The sequence below is a fragment of the Lampris incognitus genome, chromosome 19 (genome assembly GCF_029633865.1).
Source record: "Lampris incognitus isolate fLamInc1 chromosome 19, fLamInc1.hap2, whole genome shotgun sequence".
NCBI classification, from domain to species: domain Eukaryota; kingdom Metazoa; phylum Chordata; class Actinopteri; order Lampriformes; family Lampridae; genus Lampris; species Lampris incognitus.
Window position 1 is genome coordinate 20,999,496 of NC_079229.1, and position 21,205 is coordinate 21,020,700.

The window sequence follows — 21,205 nt, forward strand, 5'->3', positions numbered from 1 at the left end:
GCGCTCCACACAGGACTTGGGAGAGAGAGGCTCTCTAGTTGAACAAATAGCTGCGTCCTGACGGAGCTCCGCCCCCTCGGCGCTCATTGGCTGCGACAACCTCTCATTCATCGTCCTTATTTCCATAATACCGCGTCCCATATGCCATTATTTAATTCTATTGGTTCAGGCGACAGTCACTCCGTCATTACCAAATTGTGCCACCACATTGCAGACAGAACCCAGCAATCGTCATTCTTTAAAGCGCCGCTGTGTGTGCGTGCGTGCGTGCGTGCGCGCGCGCGCGACATTATTTGAGCATAAAAACGACACTGGGTTTATTCGACTTTGGCGCGTGATGCGTGAAACTCAAACCTGCCGGTTCGATTATTGGTTGGTGTCCAAACACAAGTTTACCTGCAGTGCCATTCATCCGGTTTGCCGGTGCGACTGGCGTCGTGGTGGGAAGACTTCCTTCGGGCAAAGAGGCGGCGTGGATAGAAGCTGCTGTTTGACTGCTGGGAGCATGGTTGTTCGGGGCGGAGCGGATGGGCGGTTAGAGAAATTAGCAATCCAAAAAGGCACATGGCGCCACTGAGACGACGCAGACAGACACTGACACTCAATTGCCCTCTAAGCAGTCCCATGCAAAACAGACAGCACTGCGATCGATATCAGCGCCAACTGCGCATCGTAGTTCCAGGCAAGGCTTAAGTGAGATAAAAGCCGTAACAAAAGTGTCGATGGAATATTTGTCATAATTGCATCTGTTAAAATGTCTAAAGCGACCCTTTACAAAACGCCACGGCAAATTATTTTGTCAGAATAAAATGGGACGAGGGCCACCAATTTACATCTGCTAGTAGTACTGACAACGTAGAAATGTTATCTGATGATAGGGCAGTTCTTTCTCTAAATGTATAGCCCTATAGTTGGGCCAGATCGGCAAATCTATTGTATCCCCAATGCCACCTTGCTCAAAAGTAAAACGCCATATCACATGAAGTGGATCTTTAAAGCGTTATGATGTAATCACAGACACGGGAGTGTTAAGAACTGTCTGTGGTGAGCAAGTCTGGTGGCTCGCAACAGACACCGGGCCCTGTGACACCGTGTCAAAGAGCAATAAAGGGTGCGATTCCGCTCAAGGGGACACAGAAATAACTACAGACAGCAATTACTGCAATTATCGGTAATTCCGCAGAGGCGCCAGCCCAAGACCGGCGCTGCGTCATCTTCTTTTTAAACTGCAACAAATGAAGGTAAAATGTGGCACTGCAATACGTGGGTATACGAATGCAACCTCGATTTTAATGGGCTTCCGTTGCCACTTTCGAGAGGGCCCTGCTCAGGGATCTGCAAATGTCACGCAGGTGATTATGTAAACGCCCCGTCAGACGAGGTTTGGGCACACAAATTCATAACTGAATCGGCATAATATCGGGTGCAGAGATGATAAGCCTATCGGAGATCTAGGGGGGGAACATTTCTGTCACGCTATTTGTGTTTTATTGGTAATGATTGCAGTTAATAGAAGTTACGTTGCATTAGTTGCGCGCGTCCACAGGACCGGGCGCCACAGGAGCGGGCGCGCGTAAAGCCCCAGGAAGCATCACGGGGGCCTTAACGTCCCTTCAGTTTGTTTGGTACGTGATTAAATATCACCCTCTACTGGTCAGAGACGGTACAACAGGTCCCTGTATCAGACGTGCTTGATGAAAGTCCAAATTAGTTAAATCTTTGCTAATTATATTAGAAATGGCAATGAATACAAATCTTTATAGGTGAGTCACTTGTTCATAATATACAGACGTCCACTGTCAAAATCTGGAAGGAAACGTCCCTTAGTCTACTTAAATTACTTGTTTATCATGAAAAGAGGAGCAAATGTATCAAAAACCAAATCCAGTGATGATAAACTAGTTTGCCTTGTAAGTCCCTCGCTATGAAGTGGATGCAGAAAACCTGTAGGAAAACAATAAAGTTTGCCTTTTCATGCTGAGAGGATAAGTGTCAGTGAACGCTCAGGATGGGGGTGGGGGGTGTAAAGGGCCTTCTGAAGAGAGATTACCCTCTGCAAATTGTGGCTCTCTTCACACATTAGTCAATGCTTGCCCACTAGGAGTGGTGGGAACTTGACAGATAGAGGGCAGACGTGTGTGTGTGTGTGTGTGTGTGTGTGTGTGTGTGTGTGTGTGTGTGTGTGTGTGTGTGTGTGTGTGTGTGTGTGTGTGTGTGTGTGTGTGTGTGTACACATGTTTAGCTATCTTTGTGCGGACATTTGGTCCGCACAAGGATAGCAAAACCCGACAGCACGTACCTTGTGCAGACAAGGAAAAGGGTCTATTTTAGGGTTCGGATTTGGTTTTAGGGTTACGGTTAGGATTAGGGTTAGGTTAAGGGTTAGGGTTAGGCATGTAGTTTGCGTGGGTAAGGTTAGGGTTAAGGGCTAGGAAATGAATGTAGTCAATGAGGGGTCCGCACAAGGATAGTGAAACACGACTGTGTGTGTGTGTGTGTGTGCGTGCGTGCGTGCGTGCGTGCGTGCGTGCGTGCATGCGTGCGTGCGTGCGTGCGTGCGTGCGTGCGTGCGTGCATGCGCGCGCCCGCCCGCCCTTGTTTTTCTATCTTAATAGGGACATTTGGTCCCCATTAAGATAGAAAAACCAGAAACCATCTACCTTGTGGGGACATTTTATGGGTCCCTATGAGGAAAAGGGTCTATTTTAGGGTTAGAACTTGGGTTTAGGGTTAAGGGCTAGGAAATGAAGGTAATCAATGAGGGGTCCCCACAAATATAGTGAAATATGTGTATATGTATGTGTGTGTGTGTGTGTGCGCGCATTAGTGCTCAGGGGTGTGGTCCAAGTTCTGAGGGTACATGGCAGCACAGTGTCAACAGGCGTTAGTCGTTGTGTGGTTCTGTGAACCCAAGGAGGCTGCTTTGCCTAACAAAAGACCCCCCTCCTGCAGCGGCAGCCATCGCTGTGGAAATCAGTTGCCATATTTGGGGCCGTTGAGTAGCTAACAATGAGCAGAGATGAGCTGAGTGAGGATGGTGTGATTGCAGGAGACGGCTGAGGTAAAGTCTACCTTTGGGTAAAGGGGAGGGGGTCGCTTGGTTTGTTGTAATTGGCTGAAACAAGGACAAGCCCCACGAACAAGTTGGCCTGCGGGCACCTGTGTGACAGCTCTGCCCAGGTGCTGAGACAGACAGGCTTCCTCTGACGCCTCCCGTCTTCCCATCTCTTCGATATGAGCCATATCAAGCGGGAGAGTCGCTCCAAAGAAAGAGGGATATAAGCACACCGGCTCCTTCCTGCAACGGTGCACGTCAGGGATCTGAGCCTAAAAAGTGATGTCAGAAGCTAACACTCAATTCACTCAAGGGGCACGTCAGCAGATATGCAGACTAAACAAAAACTGCCTCTTTTTTTTTTATTCACATGTATGAAAAGAAGTAGGTGCAGGCCATGCTGTTTACGGTGAAGCACTTGCCAAAGCCGTTGTCTTCTCAGAGCTGTCCCACTTTACACGTTATTCTCGCAAGTATGAGTGTAGTCTATGTGTATCACAATCGTAATTGCAAACAGCAGAATACACCACCTGAAAGCGTTACACGTTTTCCGATGCAAGTTGATGATATTTGTAAAAGGTGTCCATATTGATGTAATATTTCCAACTGAATTGTTTTCCCTGCATCATCAATCATGCAAACACTCAAAAATGGCTTACTTTCATTTTAATTTCATGGCAGTTGTGCAGTATATGAGCTACAGGATGGGGGGGTGTTAGAATGGGTGGGTTTCTCGGGACCATTTTAAGTACAGGGAGTTTTTCTATCACGAATTTGCTGTAAGGCTTTTCCTACGCACCTTGTCCGTACAACATGTATTTTCTATGGCATTTCAAGGAGAAAGCTATTCTAGGAGATGTCTGCGTTTACACTGTATAGTTTTGCTGAAAGAGAAAAATCATGCGCAAAGCCCCTTGAAATTGGGTTTCACATTAATTTCGACACTACGGTCTCCAGGCACTGATGGATCTTCTTCACCTTGGAGCCATCAAGGCCTTGCCCTGTCTGCCATGAGGGGAGCAGAGGGGCGTACAGCTGGCGTCAGTGTGAGATTTAAGGTCTGTTTAAAACATGGATATTAGCCATCGCTTTACAGTCACAAGGCATAATTAAATGGAAAGGTCGCTCTTTTCTCACAGATAAAGATTCGTTGTTCCTTACAGAAACCCTTGTTCAGTTGATGTTCAGCCTCAGGCGAGTTCACTATGAACATACAGTTTTCTCTTGCTTGCCACTCTGTTGTCATGCTCGGTCGGATCATCCCTTGAAAAAGAAACAGAAAACCTCCTCAGATGAACATATTTAAATTAAGCGTAGAATTTCCAACCAGTTTCAACATGTGCACCCAACTAAGGTGAATGTAATAGTTTCATCAAATGTGTTATAGTCACATGGGTCAGACATAGTATTTGAACCATGTAGCTCTGACATGAAATGCAACTGTTAGCAGATTGTACTTTTCACTTGTTATCCCAACATGCTGCAGCCGTGTTGTCTGCACCCATCAGCCCCTGCAGGGACCTGACATTGGCTCAAACAAACATATGAATGCTTTCTTCCAGCTCTTAAGTTTCTCACTGACATCTTAAAAGAAACAAAAAACACTGGTACAAACAAACACTCTGATAAAAGTAGTGTTTGAAGTTTACGGTAATATATATATATATATATATTGTGTGACAGATGGGTCAGATGATAATGCCTAAAGTAAAGCAAATGTTGGTCTCTTACAGTTCTGTGTCCAGTGGGGTTTCATCCACCCGTTTCCCCTCTTCTTCACGTCTCCATCTGACCCAGGCTCCCTCTTGGCTGACTTTTTCAGAGATGAAATCCTGTTTCAAATTGGCAGACATTCGATTTGCAAGTTAACTTAATATGTCAAGTCGTATTCAGTTACTACATAGGTTATTATTATAATAACCTTTCTAGTAACTGACCCATTTCCCCCTTTTTCTTTTTCTTTTTTAATGAGAAGTTGAAGCATGGTGATAATTTTTGACATTTCTTGTGCACAAACATTGTCAACGCAATATAGGAGTGGAGCCCGGCTTGAACCCTTGCAAGACGACAGTCACAGAATTTGGATTCATTGTTTGTGAATCTAAATCATAAATCTGACAGTTTACAATCTTCAATTCTGGCTTATTGAGAGACCTTTGACCACAAAATTGCTCGTTAAAAGTTAAAGGCACTACCCAAAGTCAACGTCACACCACTAAGTTATTATTGAAGGACGATTACTAAATGTACGGAATCAGATTTGTGTCAATATAACCAAACAGCACTTCTTAAATATCAAACAAAAATTTGAGAGAGAATAAAACTCACTGAAGAAAAAAAAAAACTCATCTTATCTCATATCATCGGCCGCTTCTCCGGGGTCGGGTCGTGGTGACAGTGAGCTAAGTAGGGCACTCCAGATGTCCCTCTCCCCAGCAGTGCCCTCCAGCTTCTCCTGGGGGATCCCAAGGCGTTCCCAGGCCAGATTGGACATGTAGTCCCTCCAGTGAGTTCTGGGTCTACCCCGGATCTCCTCCCACTTCGATGTGCCCGGAACACTTCCAAAGGAAGGCGCCCAAGAGGCATCCTAATCAGATGCCTGAACTACCTCAACTGGCTCCTTACGATGCAAAGGAGCAGCGGCTCTACTCCGAGCTCCCTCTGGATGTCTGAGCTCCTCACCCTATCTCTAAGGCTGAGCCTAGACACCCTACGGAGGAAACTCATTTCAGCCGCTTGTATCCATGATCTCACCCTTTCGGTCACTACCCAAAGCTCATGGCCATAGGTGAGGGTTGGAATGAAGATTGACTGGTAAATTGAGAGCTTTGCCTCCCGGCTCAGCTCCTTCTTCACCACAACAGTCCGGTACAACGTCTGCATTACTGCTGATGCTGCACCAATCCACCTGTCAATCTCCCGCTCCATCCTACCCTCACTCATGAACAAGACCGCGAGATACTTGAATTCTTTCACTTGAGACAACAACTCATCCCCAACCTGGAGGGAGCAATCCACCATTTTCTGGTAGAGAACCATGGCCTCAGACTTGGAGGTGCTGACTCTCATTCCGGCCATTTCAGAGATGCAATTCTGAGATTCCCAAAATGGACACACTCCTCACCCTGGCTGCGCCTTGAGATCCTGTCCATGAATATCACAAACAGAATCGGAGACAAGGGACAACCTTGGCGGAGTCCAACACCCACCGAAAACGTGTTTGAATTTGTGCTGAGAATACGGACACAGCTCTTGTTTCTGTTATACAAGGACTGAGTGGCTTGTAGCAACTGCCCCGGTACCCCATACTCCCGCAGTATCCCCCACAGAGTGCCCCGGGATACACGGTCATAAGCCTTCTCCAAGTCCACAAAACACATGTAGACTGGTTGGTCATACTCCCATGCCCCCCTCAGCACTTCTGCAAGGGTAAAGAGTTTGGTGTGTTGTTGCACGGCCAGGATGGAATCCGCAATGTTCCTCCTGGATCCAAGGTTCGACAGTCGGTTGGAGCCTCCTTTCCAGCACCCTTGAGTAGACTTTCCCAGGGAGGCTGAGCAGTGTGATGCCCTGATAATTGGAGCACACCCTCCTGTCCCCTTTTTTAAACATGGAAACCACCACCCCAGTCTGCCACTCCACAGGTACTGTCCCCGACCTCCACGCAACACTGAAGAGGCGTGTCAGCCAAGACAGCCCAATAATGAGCCTCTCAGCATCTCATCCACACCCGGCACCTTGCCACCAAAGAGCTTTTTAACTACCCCAGAGACATCTGCCAGGGCTATGGGTGGGGCTTCCCATGAGTCTTCAGACTCTACCTCCTCTACTGAGGACGTGTTAGCTGGGTTCAGGAGCACCTCAAAAGTGTTCTTTCCACCACCCAACAACATCCCCAGTCCAGGTCAGCAGTTCCCCTCCCCGGCTAAACACAGTCTGAGTCGAGCCCTGCTTCCCCTTTCCTGAGTCGCTGGATGGTTTGCCAGAACTTCTTTGAGGCCAACTGAAAGTCCTCCTTCATAGCCTCACCGAACTCCTTCCACACCCGAGTTTTTGCTTCTGCGACTGCCGAAGCCGCAACCCTTCTGGCCTCCCACTACCTGTCTGCTGCTTCAGGAGACCCCTGGGCCAACCAAGCCCAAAAGGCCTCCTTCCCCATCCTGACGGCTTCCCTCACTGCCGGTGTCCACTAGCAGGTTCTTAGGTTGGACACCGGCAGTGAAGGAAGCCATTGGTGTATAGAAACAATCGTGAATCTCTCTTTTTTTTAAATTGTGTAGCGTGTTGCCGTGCATGGCTGTGTCAAGGGGGTGGCCAGGGCTGCCACCCTTGTTGCCCCCACAACAACAAAACTAAAAAATGACATTCATGCTAATTTTGTACTAGCGGTCAGGTTGCACGGCAATAAGCACTTAATTAAAACCCAGGAACCTTCTGCATGGTGGGACAGACTACAGCCCCCCCAGCCCAGTGACCACAAATGAAATGGATATATACAACAGGTGAGTAATAATAATAATAATGATGATAATATTAACTGCAAAGTCGGGGAAGGTTGAGGAGTGCTACATGCAGCTTTCCTTCAAAACAACAGTTAAAAGGAAACGTGGTCAACTTTTGTGCTTTGAGCCTGAATGACTTTTTTTTTGCGTTAGCTTAAAAAAACAAAGGTTTCTAATGAGGTACATTATAGGCACCTTGTAACGTTGTTCGGAAAGGTGCGATATAAATAAAGTGTTTTATTATCATTATATATATATATATATATATATATATATATATATATATATATATATATATATATATATATATAAGCTGCCATATGACATAAGCTCACCTGCTCTTCCTGGCTTGTTATGGTCACCAGGTCTGCGTCGTTTCTTTCACAACAATCCTTACTGCTCCACCAGGTTCTTTTTGTCTTCGAGATGAAGTAACAACTGCCCCTAAACCACTGCCACCCATCAGAGCAGCATGTCTCCTCTGATGGAAATGACAAGATTACGTCCTGAGTCAATAAGCCACACGATCACTAATAAGACATAATGCAATATGTTGTGTGTGTGTGTGTATATATAACTTTGTTAAAAGAAACACTCAAGGGTAGGGGAAGTGCTCCAATCATCAGCCGATGATTGCTTATGGCATGAAACAGGCTTGTACTGTCTCATAAAGAATTTGCTTGACTCTGGATTTTACATATATGCACGTGTGTGTGTGTGTGTGTGTGTGTGTGTGTGTGTGTACTACAGCTGTTATAATGAATATTTATGTTTTCAGGTAGCAGTGGCCCCCTGTGGCAAAGTGCTGTTGAGGATGAATTTTGAAGAAAAAGAAAAAATCAACAAAAAGTTGGGGACCAGTGACTGTAAACATTAAGTAAGCTTTATCATAAAATGCTGGATTCTATGGCTTTTTCCTGGCCTGGGACTGGCTTATTTTACGGATGTACAGGAGTCTAAGGAATACCAACAGTAGTGTGTGTGTGTGTGTGTGTGTGTGTGTGTGTGTGTGTGTGTGTGTGTGTGTGTGTGTGTGTGTGTCTGTGTGTTAACATGTGCTACCAAGCATCCTCTGCAGTTCACCTGTTTCCCGGATGAGCTTGGCGTTGGCGGCTTTTAGCTCGTCTCTCTCATCACGCAGGGAGGCGAAGGCCTTCTGCAGCTTGTTGAAACGGTCCTGAATCTGGTCGGTCTCCTGGGTCAGCTTGCTGGAACTGGTCCAGGCAGTCTTGTATTTGCCAACTTTCACAAGCGGATGACAAGAATATTTTCACTCGTCATCGCAGTTATTGTTCAAAAATAACACTGAGGGATGGCCAAGTTATCGTTGGTACTTGGCCAGTTGAAATAGAAATACTCACCCAGGACCCCCAGGCTTATGATTCCAAGCAGCAAGAGCAGACACAGCAGCCCCAAGCATCCTGCAGTGGCTTTGAAACGGTTCCCCTTTTCTGAACTTACACCGACCGCTGGTGCTTCACAAATAAAATGCGGACATGAAACCGTAGGACAATTTGTTCGGTGACGGTAACAAAATGGATGGTTTACAGTTTAGGACGGTTGTGCGCGAGTCTTCGTATGTCTTTGTGTGGAGCTGTTGATGTATAGGGTAGGTTATGTATACCAGACATGTTTATTTCATGTGCTCAAGCCTTTAACCCTACCTGGACGTGGTGGAGTTTCTGTAGTTCCCTTCAGGTTGGCGGGTACAGCCATCTCCACCCATGGGTTATCATAAATTGTCAGGTTGTCTGTGCTGACGTAGATGTCCACAATCCTTTCTTCCTTCTCGTCCTTTTCAAAGTGGACCTTCTTGTTGGTGCTTGGCTTGGTGCACGCTTCTTTCGACATGACCAGCTGTACCTGTACTTCACTACTGCACACTTGACTCCCTTTGCAGTGCCCCACTATCCCTCCTCCAATTCTTCTAGTGCGGATGTTAGTAGTATCGTGACGTTTGTAGCCCTACCTGTGACTTGGATATGTGCAAGGTGCAGAGCCAGGGCACACCCAGTGTACTGAATTCAGTACACTGGGAAGTGTACTGAGAAGAGAAGTGTAGAGAAAGAGGACGCTAAGGTCATCAATTGTGTGGAGGCATCTCTTTGTACCATTGTTTACTCGACTTTCAATGTCATTTGACCTTTGCTCGGCTGCTGTGCCAACAACATGACATTACCGAGTCTATAGTGGTAGTAGTGGTGTCTTAAGCTGCATGCTATTTTAGATCCTACAGCGAGTGGACTTCTAGGCTTTGACATTTAAGTCATGTACACACACCGTCGCTCCCAAATATGCTAAGTATCCTTTTCAATCTAGTTACCTCTGTGGTAATGCTCAACTCGTTGCTATTCCTTGAGCAAAATGCATACTTTCCCATTCTTTGTGAGGCAGACGTGTCCTTGGCAGGCCTATAGGACTAATATCTAACCTGACTCTGCATCACTATGCAATGTCAGGATTCTCCAGAATGGCAGCAGAGACCGAAGAGGTAACGAGCCCCTTAACCTTCATTTTAATTGTTGAGGTGGACAAAGAAGAGTTGAAATGAAAGACTTGCAATGTGGCAAACACGACGGGCTTTTTACTGTTCCCTGCGAAGATCGAGTCCACTGCAACTAAATAAGATGAGTGGGAGCATCTCCATTCACATCCCATACCCTTGCAAAGATGCAAGTTTGAAAACGCTTCTGAGCCTGTGCTCCTTGAGCGAAAACCATCTAAAAAGTTGGATGCCGTGTTATTTTGGAACAAATAGTTTTGTGTGTTCATGTGAAATAAATGGGCCAGGCGTACGCAGCTTCTTCTTACACAGGCCCACTTATAACGCTCGGTCATTTATGGTAGAATTATCAAAGTGCCAGTAATGTCATGGTCCATGTTTCTGAGGCTTTACTTTTTTTCCTTTGGATAACCGTTATTCAGCATTCATCAAAAAAAAAAAAAAACCCCAACAAAACAAAAAAAGGGCAAAATTTGGATTCCATTCTGTTGAGTTGCAGGCTTATGTGCTGCAAAACATGACCTACTCAAATCAGGGCTCTTCAGAAAGCCACGAAAAACCAAAGCACAACATGGCCCTGGAGAGGCAGATTTTATTTTTGCCAATATACTTGAGGAAACAATATACAAAGCACTGGTGTGGTCATCTTTACTGAATGTGTGGTGCAGCTCAGTCAGACTCCATAGATAGTATGGTGGTGGTGGTGGGGAGGGGAGTCACGTTCGGGCAGTTTAGGAGCCTGCTCTCGAACAGCGGGAGGCGGACGAATGAAAGGGATGTGGGCATGCTAGGAAAAAAAAATTCTATGCAAAACATGCTTGTTAAAGGTCCTTTGTTGGTCAGAGGATTTTAAAAACAACAACAAGGTGTGGTATATTCAGATATATGAGGCTGTGAGACTCAAGACTTTAAACAAGGCACTAGCGTTCAAACGAAACCGTACATAGTACTCCAATAAAATAACCAGTGCTCGCTTTAATTTACCTTTTATTACAATACATACATTTCACATTTGACCTTGTGAACTCACTTTGCCCTGCTGACGTGTGTGTGTGTGTGGGGGGGGGGAGAGGGGGAGTTTAGTTGGTGACCAGCATTGTCCCTCCACCCCTTTGCTGGTGCCCAAAAACAGCTGCTTATTTTCCCCGTAGCTCTACTATAATTCCTCCTAAGCGGGTGTAAAAGGGAAACGTGTAGTTAATCACTCGAGTTCAACATGATTTGATATACCAGTCATCATCACTGCAACTTTAAATAAAACCTTTATTCTTGTCGTCCTCTTCTGAAAACTCCACTGTTACCTTAGTATCTGTACAGAGGAATGAATGAGTGGCACCACCTCAGCTTCAAAAAGTACATTTATCCACAAGGAAAAAAGAAAAAGAAAAAAAATCTATCAGGAGGGTTTCAAGCGACAACTTGTTGATGACCCCCAGAGCCTCACCCGAGGTGAGGCTCTGGCAGCAGGGCTGAGGCTAGCAGAAGAGCTCATAGTGGGAATGGTCCAAAGCAGCACGCCAACACACATCTTTCTTTTTCTTTTTTAATCAATCACTCACTTCACCACACCACCAGGCACTGTTATTTTCAGTTTGGGAAATGCAGGGCCACTGGAAGCTGCATCGATCATTGAACCATTGCGACCTGTCACCGGTAGACCTGCCCAAAGGGGGATGTTTACTTGTGCCTGAGTAAGCATTACAGTTCAACCCAACAGGGAAATGGGAATAGTAGAATCAGACAGACCTTTAAGTTTACCAATATTTCAAGAAAAAAAAAAAAAGTGACACCAGTGTGATAACCTTTACGCTTAGCTTAAATGAATGGCTTAAAACATCTTTCCCCTCATCTCCATGCAGGTCATACACATGCTTAAGGCAATGGTTCAACAATCTATTGACAAAAATGAAGCTTTAAGTCGGCAGACAAAGTTAACATGAAGGAAAAGGCTAGCTAATGAATGTAGCCGCCTAGGCGTTGATTAGTTTGGATGTCAAAAGCTTTGATAGGCATGGCTTTCCATGGCTTCAATCTACAAAACATATTTACAACATAGATAACATCTACAAGAAATCTACATTTTTTTTCTCCCCCACTGGGATTTTTACAAAACGACGTTTTGTAAATAAACCCCTCCCACTCACTTAAAAAACCTTTTCTCTTTCCCTCTAGGCTCACCCAGCCCAACGGTCCAAAGCCAACCCAACTGCAGCTCCTGTGTTAAGACTGGTGGCAACAAGGACTGAACATCTGTTCTCCCTCCGGCTTCCATCTATGTGCAATGGGTTATCTTCCCCCCTTTCCCAGCTCCCACTTCAATTTTTAACCAGAAGTTCTCAGACCATGAAAGAATTCTGATTCTTCAACTTTTCAAGTTCTTTGATTTGCTGTCTCAAAAATAGTATCCTGTCAGGGAAGAAGGAGAGACAAAGAGAAAAACACGAGGCGTTAGTTGTTAGGTTTGTAATTGGTATAGTTTACTTAATGTCAACTAATGCATACTCCCATCAAGATATTTTCTTACCTCTGCTCACGCAATGTTGCTTGTATTTCACAGACTCTGACTAGGGATCGGAGATTTTTCAGCTCTGTGCAGTTCTCAGACATGCAGATGCTTCCCATGGTGTGGGCCTCCTCACGTAGTCTTGATGCCTTAAAGTCAACCAATTTCATTTAGCACTTCCAAAACAACTAAAGCAACACTATGCCAGTTTGGCACAGTAGCGGTGCGTGTTAGCTGAGCACAGTACTTCAGCAACAGCATACAGTAATGACAGCTTGATCCCAAAACATTTTTTGTCTACTGCCATGCATTAACTTGAGATTATACAGAAGAAATGTCACACTGGGAATTCAATACACCATGTACTTTTGCCGCTAGAGTATGACCAGCCATCTAGCCCAACACATACACTACATGGCCAAAGTATGCAGACACCCAAACATCACTTCCATTTGTGCTTGTTGAACATCTTCATTCCAAAACCATGGACACCAACCAATATGGAGTTGGTCCTTCTTTTGCTGCTATAAAAGCCTCAACTCTTCGAGGAAGGCTTTCTACTAGATTTTGGGACATAGCTGTGGGGATTTACTCCCATTCAGCCACAAAAGCATTAGTAAGTCAGCGTTCCAATTTACTCCAACAGTGTTGGATGGGGTGGAGGTCAGGGCTCTGTGGGGCAGTCAAGTTCTTCCGCATCAAACTTGGCGAACCATGTCTTTATGGACCTCGCTTTGTGCACAGGGGCATTGTAATGCTGACACAGGAAAGGGGCTTCCCCAAACTGTTGCCACAAAGTTGGAAGCACACAATTCTCTAGAATGTCATTGTATGCTGTAGCATTAAAATTTCCCTTCAGTGGAACTAAGGGGTCTAGCCCAAACCATGAAAAACAGTCCCAGACCATTATTCACAGTTGGCATTCAGGCAGGTCAAGTTCTCCTAGCATCCGCCAGACCCAGATTGGCCCATCAGACTGCCAGATAGTGAAGCGTGATTCATCACTCCAGAGAAAGCATTTCCATTGTTCGGGAGTCCAATGGCGGTGTGCTTTACACCACTCCAGCCAACGCTTGAGATTGCGTATGGTGAGCTTCGGCTTTTGTGCAGCTGCTCAGCCATGGAAACCCATTTCATGAAGCTCCCGATGAACAGCTCTTGGGCTGACACTGCTTCCAGAGGTGGTTTGGAAGTCACTGGTAGCGAGTGTTGCAACGGAGTACATAAGATTTTTATGTGCTTCGGCATTCGGCAGTCCTGTTCTGCAAGCTTGTGTGGCCTACCAATTCGTGGCTGAGGTGTTGATGCTCCTAGACGTTTCCACTTCACCACAGACTTGACCGCGGCAGATCTAGCAGGGCAGAAATTTGACCAACTGACTTGTTGGAAAGGTGGCATCCTATGACGGAGACATGTTGGAAGTCACTGAGCTCTTCAGTACGACCCACTAAACTGCCAATGTTTGTCTATTGAGATTACATGGCTGTGTGCCTTATGCACCTGATAGCAATAGATGTGACATCCACTAGAGCCCTGCATGGGCCAAAAACTCAAGCCCAAACCCCACCCCAACCCGAAAAAGTCTGCAATTTTTCAGCTGAGCCCAACCCGAGACCGACACCAATATCACGTTAAGCTCTCTCTGATGCGTGTTCTATGCAAACACATGGTATGGTCAACTGTCACATGTAATGCACATGTATATAATATAATATATATTTCATACAGCGGCACATGTGTGCTCTGCACATATATGGGAACTTCAATGAGCCCAAGCCCAGCTGAAATCGACTCCGCATGTCGGGACCTATTGGGCTTACAGACCTCTAGTGTCTGGATCTTGCAATATTATTTGAATTATCAGCAACAAACAAAGGTGTTTCTCGCACACTAAGAATGTACGAGCGCCAATCTGTCTAGAATAGGTTAATACATGGCGGTAGACAAAAATAACATTACCTCATGACACCTATCTAAAGGATAGAGGAAGTAGATGGAGCCCTACTGGTTATTCCTAGGTCTCGGTTTGTCACAAAGGGTGATCAGGCTTTTGCTGTTAAGAGCTCTCACGCTATGGAACTCTCTTCCTGTTGACTAACCAAGTCTCTAGCTACTTTTTTTTATGAAAGATTTTACAAATGTTTGACATGTTTTTATTTATACTCTTATTTATTGGTCTTATTCTTATTTTTGCCTTGTCTGGTTTTATTTCTTTGTATAACACTTTTAGAAAAGTGCTATATAAATAATAATAATTATCATTACTTCTCTCACACTGCTACTGTGCCAAACTGGCATAGTGTTGCTTGGGGGGGGAAAAAAAAATCAATGAGTTCCTTACTTTACACGGCCATTTTCTGACCCAAGAGAAGGCAAATCAGAGATGTTCACAACAAATGTCTGTTAAGGCAAGTTGCCATGAAAGAGCAACAACAACAAAATACTGCTAATTGACACTACAGAGAACTACAGCTATTTAAACAAGTAAGCAGTAGTGTGTACCTGCTTCTCTGCATGGTCAGCAGGCCAACCCTGGACATGTTTGATGAGATTTTCATTGAAGTGAGCAGCGAGAGTGGGGGTGAAGGAGCAGGACGGCCGAGCTGCTGAAGAACTGGTGGGAGTGGGGGCAGAGTTTGGGGCGCTGCTGCTACTGCTGCTTGGGGTGATGTGGTTAGGACCCGGGGAGGGACTCCTCTGACTGCTGCAGGAAACAAAGATTGAGGAAGCAAATTAATGGTTTTGGCACCTGAGGCGATATCCTCAAATTTGGGGGCAGGGGTCAGCTGATGAGATTTTTAGGTCCAATTTCTGATAAACATATCTGCCGATATCATTTTTTGAAAATGATCTATGTTAATTTTCACTATTTCTTTTGGCATTTTCTGCCTTTTTTTATTGGATAGTGATAGCAGGAGAGAGCGATGGGATGGCATGCAGCAAAGCGCCCAGGCCGCTGTGGTAAGGACTCACTCAGCCTTACGTGGTATGCGCTCTACCAGGTGAGCCACCAGGGGCGCCCCTTCAACATTTCTTTTAAATCTTAATTTTGTATATTCTGAAGTTAGTAAGCAATTTAGAAAACAACACCAAAGAATTAAACTGAAGGAAATTCATTTTACTGAAGTCTGTTCATCTTAGAAAAAAAAAACATACTGTGAGCAGAATGTGATCTATCCAAAAAAAGTTACAAGTCAAAATACTGTCAGCATTTCTGTATTAACCGAGAAACATTTCTATGTTATATCAGAACAATAAGTCTTTTTACACAAAATGTTTCAGGACCAAATGCTTAAGCTTTAGATGTCAGCACAAACAAAATAATGAAAATGGATTATAAACCATCTGCTTTAAGAAAATCAATCCAAAGTTCTAGTGTACCTAGCAGTACAACCGCTTCTACCAGGACAGAATATGAATACCCCATTTGTCTGTATTGCTGTTCTGGGACCAAGAAATGACAAAGGATGGAACACAAAATTCCCACCATATATGTGTGTGTGACTTGAAATAACAGATGCAATAGAGGTGCACATTAATATTTGATGCAGTTATCCTTACAAGAATGAAATGTGACCGAATAACTATGGGAACTGTGTATGCATGCATCAGTGAAATTCCTTCCTGTTTTAAATGTAATGCTAGCCATCAATTACACAACACAGAAGCTCAAAGAGGTGCACGACTATTGTTGTCCTCTGCTTCACATTCTAAAAGGTGTTTACACACTTTGGCTGGCCTTTTTTTCTGACAAGACGTTTAACATTAGACCTAGCATTTATCTTTGCAGTTGCCCCTGTGGCTATCCGAAAAATAAGTGGTCTCCGACCCTGCTCCTGGAGAGCTACCCTTCTGCTGGTTTCAATTTAACACTTAACACATCCGATTCAATTACTCAAGGTCTCACAGTAATTAGTAGAATCAGGTGTTTTAAATTAGGGTTGGAGAACTGTAGGTTAATCAAATAGATTAGCATGGTTAGCAACAGCACTGCTGGTTCATATACAGGACAGCAATTGAACAATAAGCCACATTTAATAAGGAGTGGGGTCACACAAGCCACCTGCATGGTGAGGGAAGATATGCAGGTGGCTGGTGTGACAGAGGAAGACGCAGAAGACGGGAAGAAATGGAAACGGATGATCCGCTGTGGCAAGCCCTAACGGGAGCAGCCGAAAGTAGTAGTAGAATAAGGAGTGGGGTGACTTAGTCTTACAGAGATACCAATATAAAGGCTGGAAACGTTTCCACCCTATACATTTTGTTGTATTAATGTGCAAGCCAACCTACGCTTGTGCTCACCATCACCCGAGACAGCAGTGTCACGCTTTTAGCTTTGAAACACATGGAGGTTGTTTTCGGTTCTCTGCATTCTAACTTTTCAACAGGTTAAGACAATTCATGTCATGTCGGAGACTCCCGGTATTTCATGTAGAGAATTGATAGGTGATTTTTCAGTTAAGTTTTTGTAGATACAGATACATTGGTGAAACACTAATACTGACTGATAATTATTGGGTAACTCATAACTGGTTGACCCCAATTTGGGGGCTGTTAAATTACATGACATAGACATAGAGTAGATAATTTCACATGTAATAATTGCCTAGATGGAAAGGGATTACCAATTACTGGCAGGTAACTGTGCTAACACAAGTGCTATTTTTATTTGTGCTGGCAACTTGACGTTAGCTGGTGTTACATCTACACAGTGTCAATTATCGATCAAGTGCCCACAGCCAGGGAGGCGAACATAAATGGCATCCACAACACTGAACTGGGAGAGATACTCTGTTCTGACCTCAAGATTCAAGAGTTTTATTTGTCACATACACACAAGTACAAGTCCCGAGTGCAGTGAAATGAGAAGAAAAAAAAAGGCACAGATAAACGTAGCCCTCTAGAAAGGTACAGGTCTAGAGGGCTACGTTTATCTGTATCCAGGGAGGATACGCACCAAGAAACATTCCTAATGCCTTGGGGAATTTGGCTTGTAAAGTAGACAATCTAAAAATACACAAGTGTCACTGACCAAACAAACCATAGATTTTCCACCATTTACCAGTAGATGGGGCCATAACCCCAATAGTAGATTTTGGGGCATCATCCTCCCCCTTGAGAGGTGGCAAAGTTCCCCTTCTCATTCATAAAGTATTAGCATGAACTATCCTATATTTAGACTAGGTAATATTGCCACTATATTGGACTACTCATATTTGATGGATCTGAAAAGCAAAAGTATGTGCCGAGGGTAAATGCAATGGGTAGATATAACTGATGTACTCTTAATAGATTATTTGACAGGTCTTTCAACATTTTTACCTTGGCAAACCAATTCCTTAGTGAGGGTCATTGAGACAGTAACTAGTTACAAAAGAAAAATATTAATATCTGAGAAAGTATCAAAAATGCTCTTTGATATGCGATGCTCTCCTTTAGAGCAGTGTTTCCCAACCCAGTCCTCAAGGAACCCCTATCCTGCAGATTTTCTTTGCAACCCTGAATAGGTACCTGTTTGTAGTTATTCAACCAATCAGCAATGAATTATGTCAGACGTTGCACACCTTGCATAATTAAGTGCTCTGAGATGATTGGTTGAGTAAGTACAAGCAGGGATACCTATTCAGGGTTACAATGAAAATCTGCAGGATAGGGGTTCCTCGAGGAATGGGCTGGGAAACGCTGCTTTAGAGCATCACATCAGTGGAACTCAGTACCACAGTCAATTATTGAGTCCCCATCCTATTATTCATTTAAGTGTAATGTCAAGAAATGGCTTATTAAGAACCAACAATGTCAACATTTATGCTATTTGCACACACCTTTAACAAGTTAACTGTATTGTACATTAGCTGAGTTGCGTCTGCTTTTATATATATATTATTTTCTATATTATCTTTTTCTACATTATTTATATATTTTCTTGTTTGTTTGCTCTTGTTGTTCTTGTATTGTTTATTAACTATGTTGTGTTGTGTTTTGTTTTATTTTTTTTTGTACTATTTTATTATCCTAGGATGCCTAACAACATCAGGCAAAGGGACTGCTGATGGAAACTAGCCTCTTAGCTAACTTGGGTACATTTATATTTGTTTCGAATATTGATTAATGTACATTGTCCCTTCCCAAATAAACGTTTAAAAAACGCTATGTAGTTGAAATGCTTCTAACAACTTGTAATGGTGAGGAAAAAGTTTTAAGGAGTAATTGCAATATATTTTCAACTCATCTAATTTCAAACAAAGAATAATAAATGCCTTGTTTGTTTAATTTGTCAGTTAAAAAGTAAGGCTAGGTCATATTCCAGTCAGGTCATGCCCGTCAACTGTTATATTAAAACAAGAGTTGAAAATGCTCCCCTATTTGCTGTGTGTAATGGCTGAAGGATACTTATCGGAATACAACCTACCCTTGGCGTTGGAGAGTACGTGGGGAGGCAGCAGTGGAGTCGTGGCCATGATGTTTGTCACTGGGGAGGGGCTGCTGAGACGTGGGTTGGGGAAGAGACGCTTGCTTTACAACTGATGTGCTCACCTTAAACACACACATAAACGGAACGGAGGTGTTACACCCAGACAAAACGGGTGGTTCCAATGAGTGATGATATACAATCAACTTTGTCAAACCATTAAAAAAATCTCATTCATTCATAGCATCAATTTAGGACCAGGTTAGACTCCCCACTACCATATCTAGCATTCAAGCTTGCTCAGTTCTAGGGCATTTTCACAAATGGGCCAATTGGGAGTGTTTTTTCTGACCTGAGGCTATTTCTCTCAGAGTTCACTATGTTTGATCAAGGGTGAAAACTGTTTTAAAACCCGGGTGTGGCCCACAAAAGCAGTCTTGGGTTCATCTCAAAACATTGTGTGTGGATTGCTTCCAGCGAACTCCAGTGCGGTCCCCTGGTGTCTGCACCAAATTTGAAAGCCATCCACTCCACATGCTGGAAGTCCAATAAAGTGATGGGTTGAACGTGTCATTACATTGCAAAAAAAAAGGCAGCTGGGAAGATGATGTTGTCAGCAGGTGAGACAGTGTCTCAACTGAGTTCTACTAACCGCACAGCATAAAACCCATGTCTAGTGAAAGCCCGCACTGTTATGAACCTTAGCTAAAGAGAAATGCACCTCATTTGAAGATGCTCTTACATGATGACATGCCTTGTGTCAGCACATAACTGGTGTTCATCGCTATTTGCTTCATGGAAAGTAGAACAAAGTTAAGAGTTATGAAATAATGAAAGAAGCGTCTATCTTACATGTTGACTAAAATCCCGGGTATGACAGAAAGGTGGTGATGATAAATTAAGATAAATCAAGCAATCCACAATTCAGAAGGATTCGCGCATGTGAAAACAAACCAGCAATGATGACTGACACCAACCTCCCCACACCCCGATTGAGCAAGGGAATTATCTTGAGTCTGGACTCAAGTATTCAGGCCAAGTGTGAAAACACCCTTACAATATGGGATTTGACAGTCCAAGACTGTGATCTTACTTTTGTCTGTGAGATGACAGGAGGTGTACTGAGAAGGGGTTTAAGGGGGCCAGTGTTGGTCTGTGGTGTGCTGATCCTGGGTGAAACGTAGGACCTGGGCGATGAGGCGTCCGATGTTAATGACATTGGTGACTGGTTTGACTGCTGGGCTGCTAGGGGTAATCAACACATGGGGAAAAAAAGATGAACCTGTAATCATAGGAACTACATAGTTATTTTAGATATGGGGGGGGGCAATCTGTATGTGCAGCATAGAGACAAAGAGTGACAGAGAAAAAGAGAGGCTAAGTAATCAGCAACAAAGCCATTTTATTAAATGAAAAACACCCAGTACCACCCCCCAAAAAAATGCCTTTTATGACATTGTAACGAGAACACAGTGGTGGACGATGGCATCATCCCCATCAGAATTCTCCTTTCTCTGACCCGTTTCCCTTGAGTTAAATATAGTGCAGACATGGAGGAGCAAACAATTATGTCTTGACTGTACAAAACCAGTCAAACAACATCAATAGAGTTTGTCTAGACATGACTGTGTTGCTGTTGCAGGGCTTTGCTTACCTTGGTTGGAGAGCTGAGCCGCTTGAGAGAGAAGAGTAGTGATATTGAAAGCTGATGGTCCAACAGTGAGGATTTTGTGGAGCATTGACTGTAATGAAGCTTGTGTGACAGCAGCTGTGAGAACTATAGAGAAGGAGACAAACAACAGGCATACACAGTTGAGACAGAAATGTTTTGGTACCATTCCACCTTTCTGAAGTACTGCGGTGTGCAATTCTCAATCAAATTCTTTGATGTCGGCTTATACAGAAAGGTGTCCTGTGGGGATGGAATTATGCTAATACTGCATAAACTCGCTATTTTGAAAGTGGAAACAGCACTTGTCTCATCAGCTTTGTTACTTAAGTAAAGTCTACCTATAACAAGTGAAAAGCTTAGAAATGAGGTAAAGTAATCCAAAGGAATTGAACCGAGTGCAACTGCAACAGTCTAGCTTGGTCTAGTCAGAAAGGCATGAACTGATGAAGCCTCTTGGATGAGAGGCAAAATGTCTTCACGGATATATACCAAGTCCAGTCTCACTCTATTCAATTCCTTTGGATAACCATGATCTGGATGAATGAGAACATTCACAGAGGG

General features: G+C 44.0%; 2 protein-coding genes across 3 annotated transcripts in view; both read right to left on the reverse strand.

Moving 5' to 3' along the window:
- Positions 1-4,119: 4,119 nt before the first annotated feature.
- LOC130130162 (C-type lectin domain family 4 member A-like) lies at positions 4,120-9,592 on the reverse strand. Its single transcript, XM_056299899.1, has 6 exons — positions 9,222-9,592; positions 8,919-9,032; positions 8,641-8,799; positions 7,893-8,038; positions 4,787-4,887; positions 4,120-4,318 (listed from the first exon to the last, which is right to left on the reverse strand). Exons 1-6 carry the CDS (start codon positions 9,406-9,408, stop codon positions 4,246-4,248), a joined length of 780 nt encoding a protein of 259 aa, XP_056155874.1. The 5' UTR covers positions 9,409-9,592; the 3' UTR covers positions 4,120-4,245.
- A 1,044-nt stretch (positions 9,593-10,636) lies between these two features.
- The window catches only part of waca (WW domain containing adaptor with coiled-coil a), a 60,845-nt gene continuing 50,276 nt past the window's right edge, over positions 10,637-21,205 (reverse strand). Inside the window, exons 8-13 of one of the 2 annotated variants that reach the window (XM_056299427.1) lie at positions 20,627-20,749; positions 20,066-20,214; positions 18,973-19,097; positions 15,066-15,267; positions 12,585-12,712; positions 10,637-12,466 (exon numbers count right to left, since the gene is read on the reverse strand). In XM_056299427.1, the coding sequence (XP_056155402.1) occupies positions 12,397-12,466; positions 12,585-12,712; positions 15,066-15,267; positions 18,973-19,097; positions 20,066-20,214; positions 20,627-20,749 (797 nt within the window). In that variant the 3' untranslated portion in view covers positions 10,637-12,396. Of the gene's footprint in view, positions 12,467-12,584; positions 12,713-15,065; positions 15,268-18,972; positions 19,098-20,065; positions 20,218-20,626; positions 20,750-21,205 lie in introns of both variants that reach the window. The other variant, XM_056299426.1, reaches the window with a different exon arrangement.

What these genes read in the sequence shown, in the direction of transcription:
- LOC130130162 (XM_056299899.1), bottom strand. Translation starts at nt 9,408, where the DNA reads ATGTCGAAAGAAGCGTGCACCAAGCCAAGCACCAACAAGAAGGTCCAC. An exon ending in AGAAACTCCACCACGTCCAG is followed by an intron (nt 9,033 to 9,221) that starts GTAGGGTTAAAG and finishes TTATTTGTGAAG; the next exon opens with CACCAGCGGTCGGTGTAAGT. An exon ending in TAACAAGCCAGGAAGAGCAG is followed by an intron (nt 4,888 to 7,892) that starts GTGAGCTTATGT and finishes AATTTGAAACAG; the next exon opens with GATTTCATCTCTGAAAAAGT.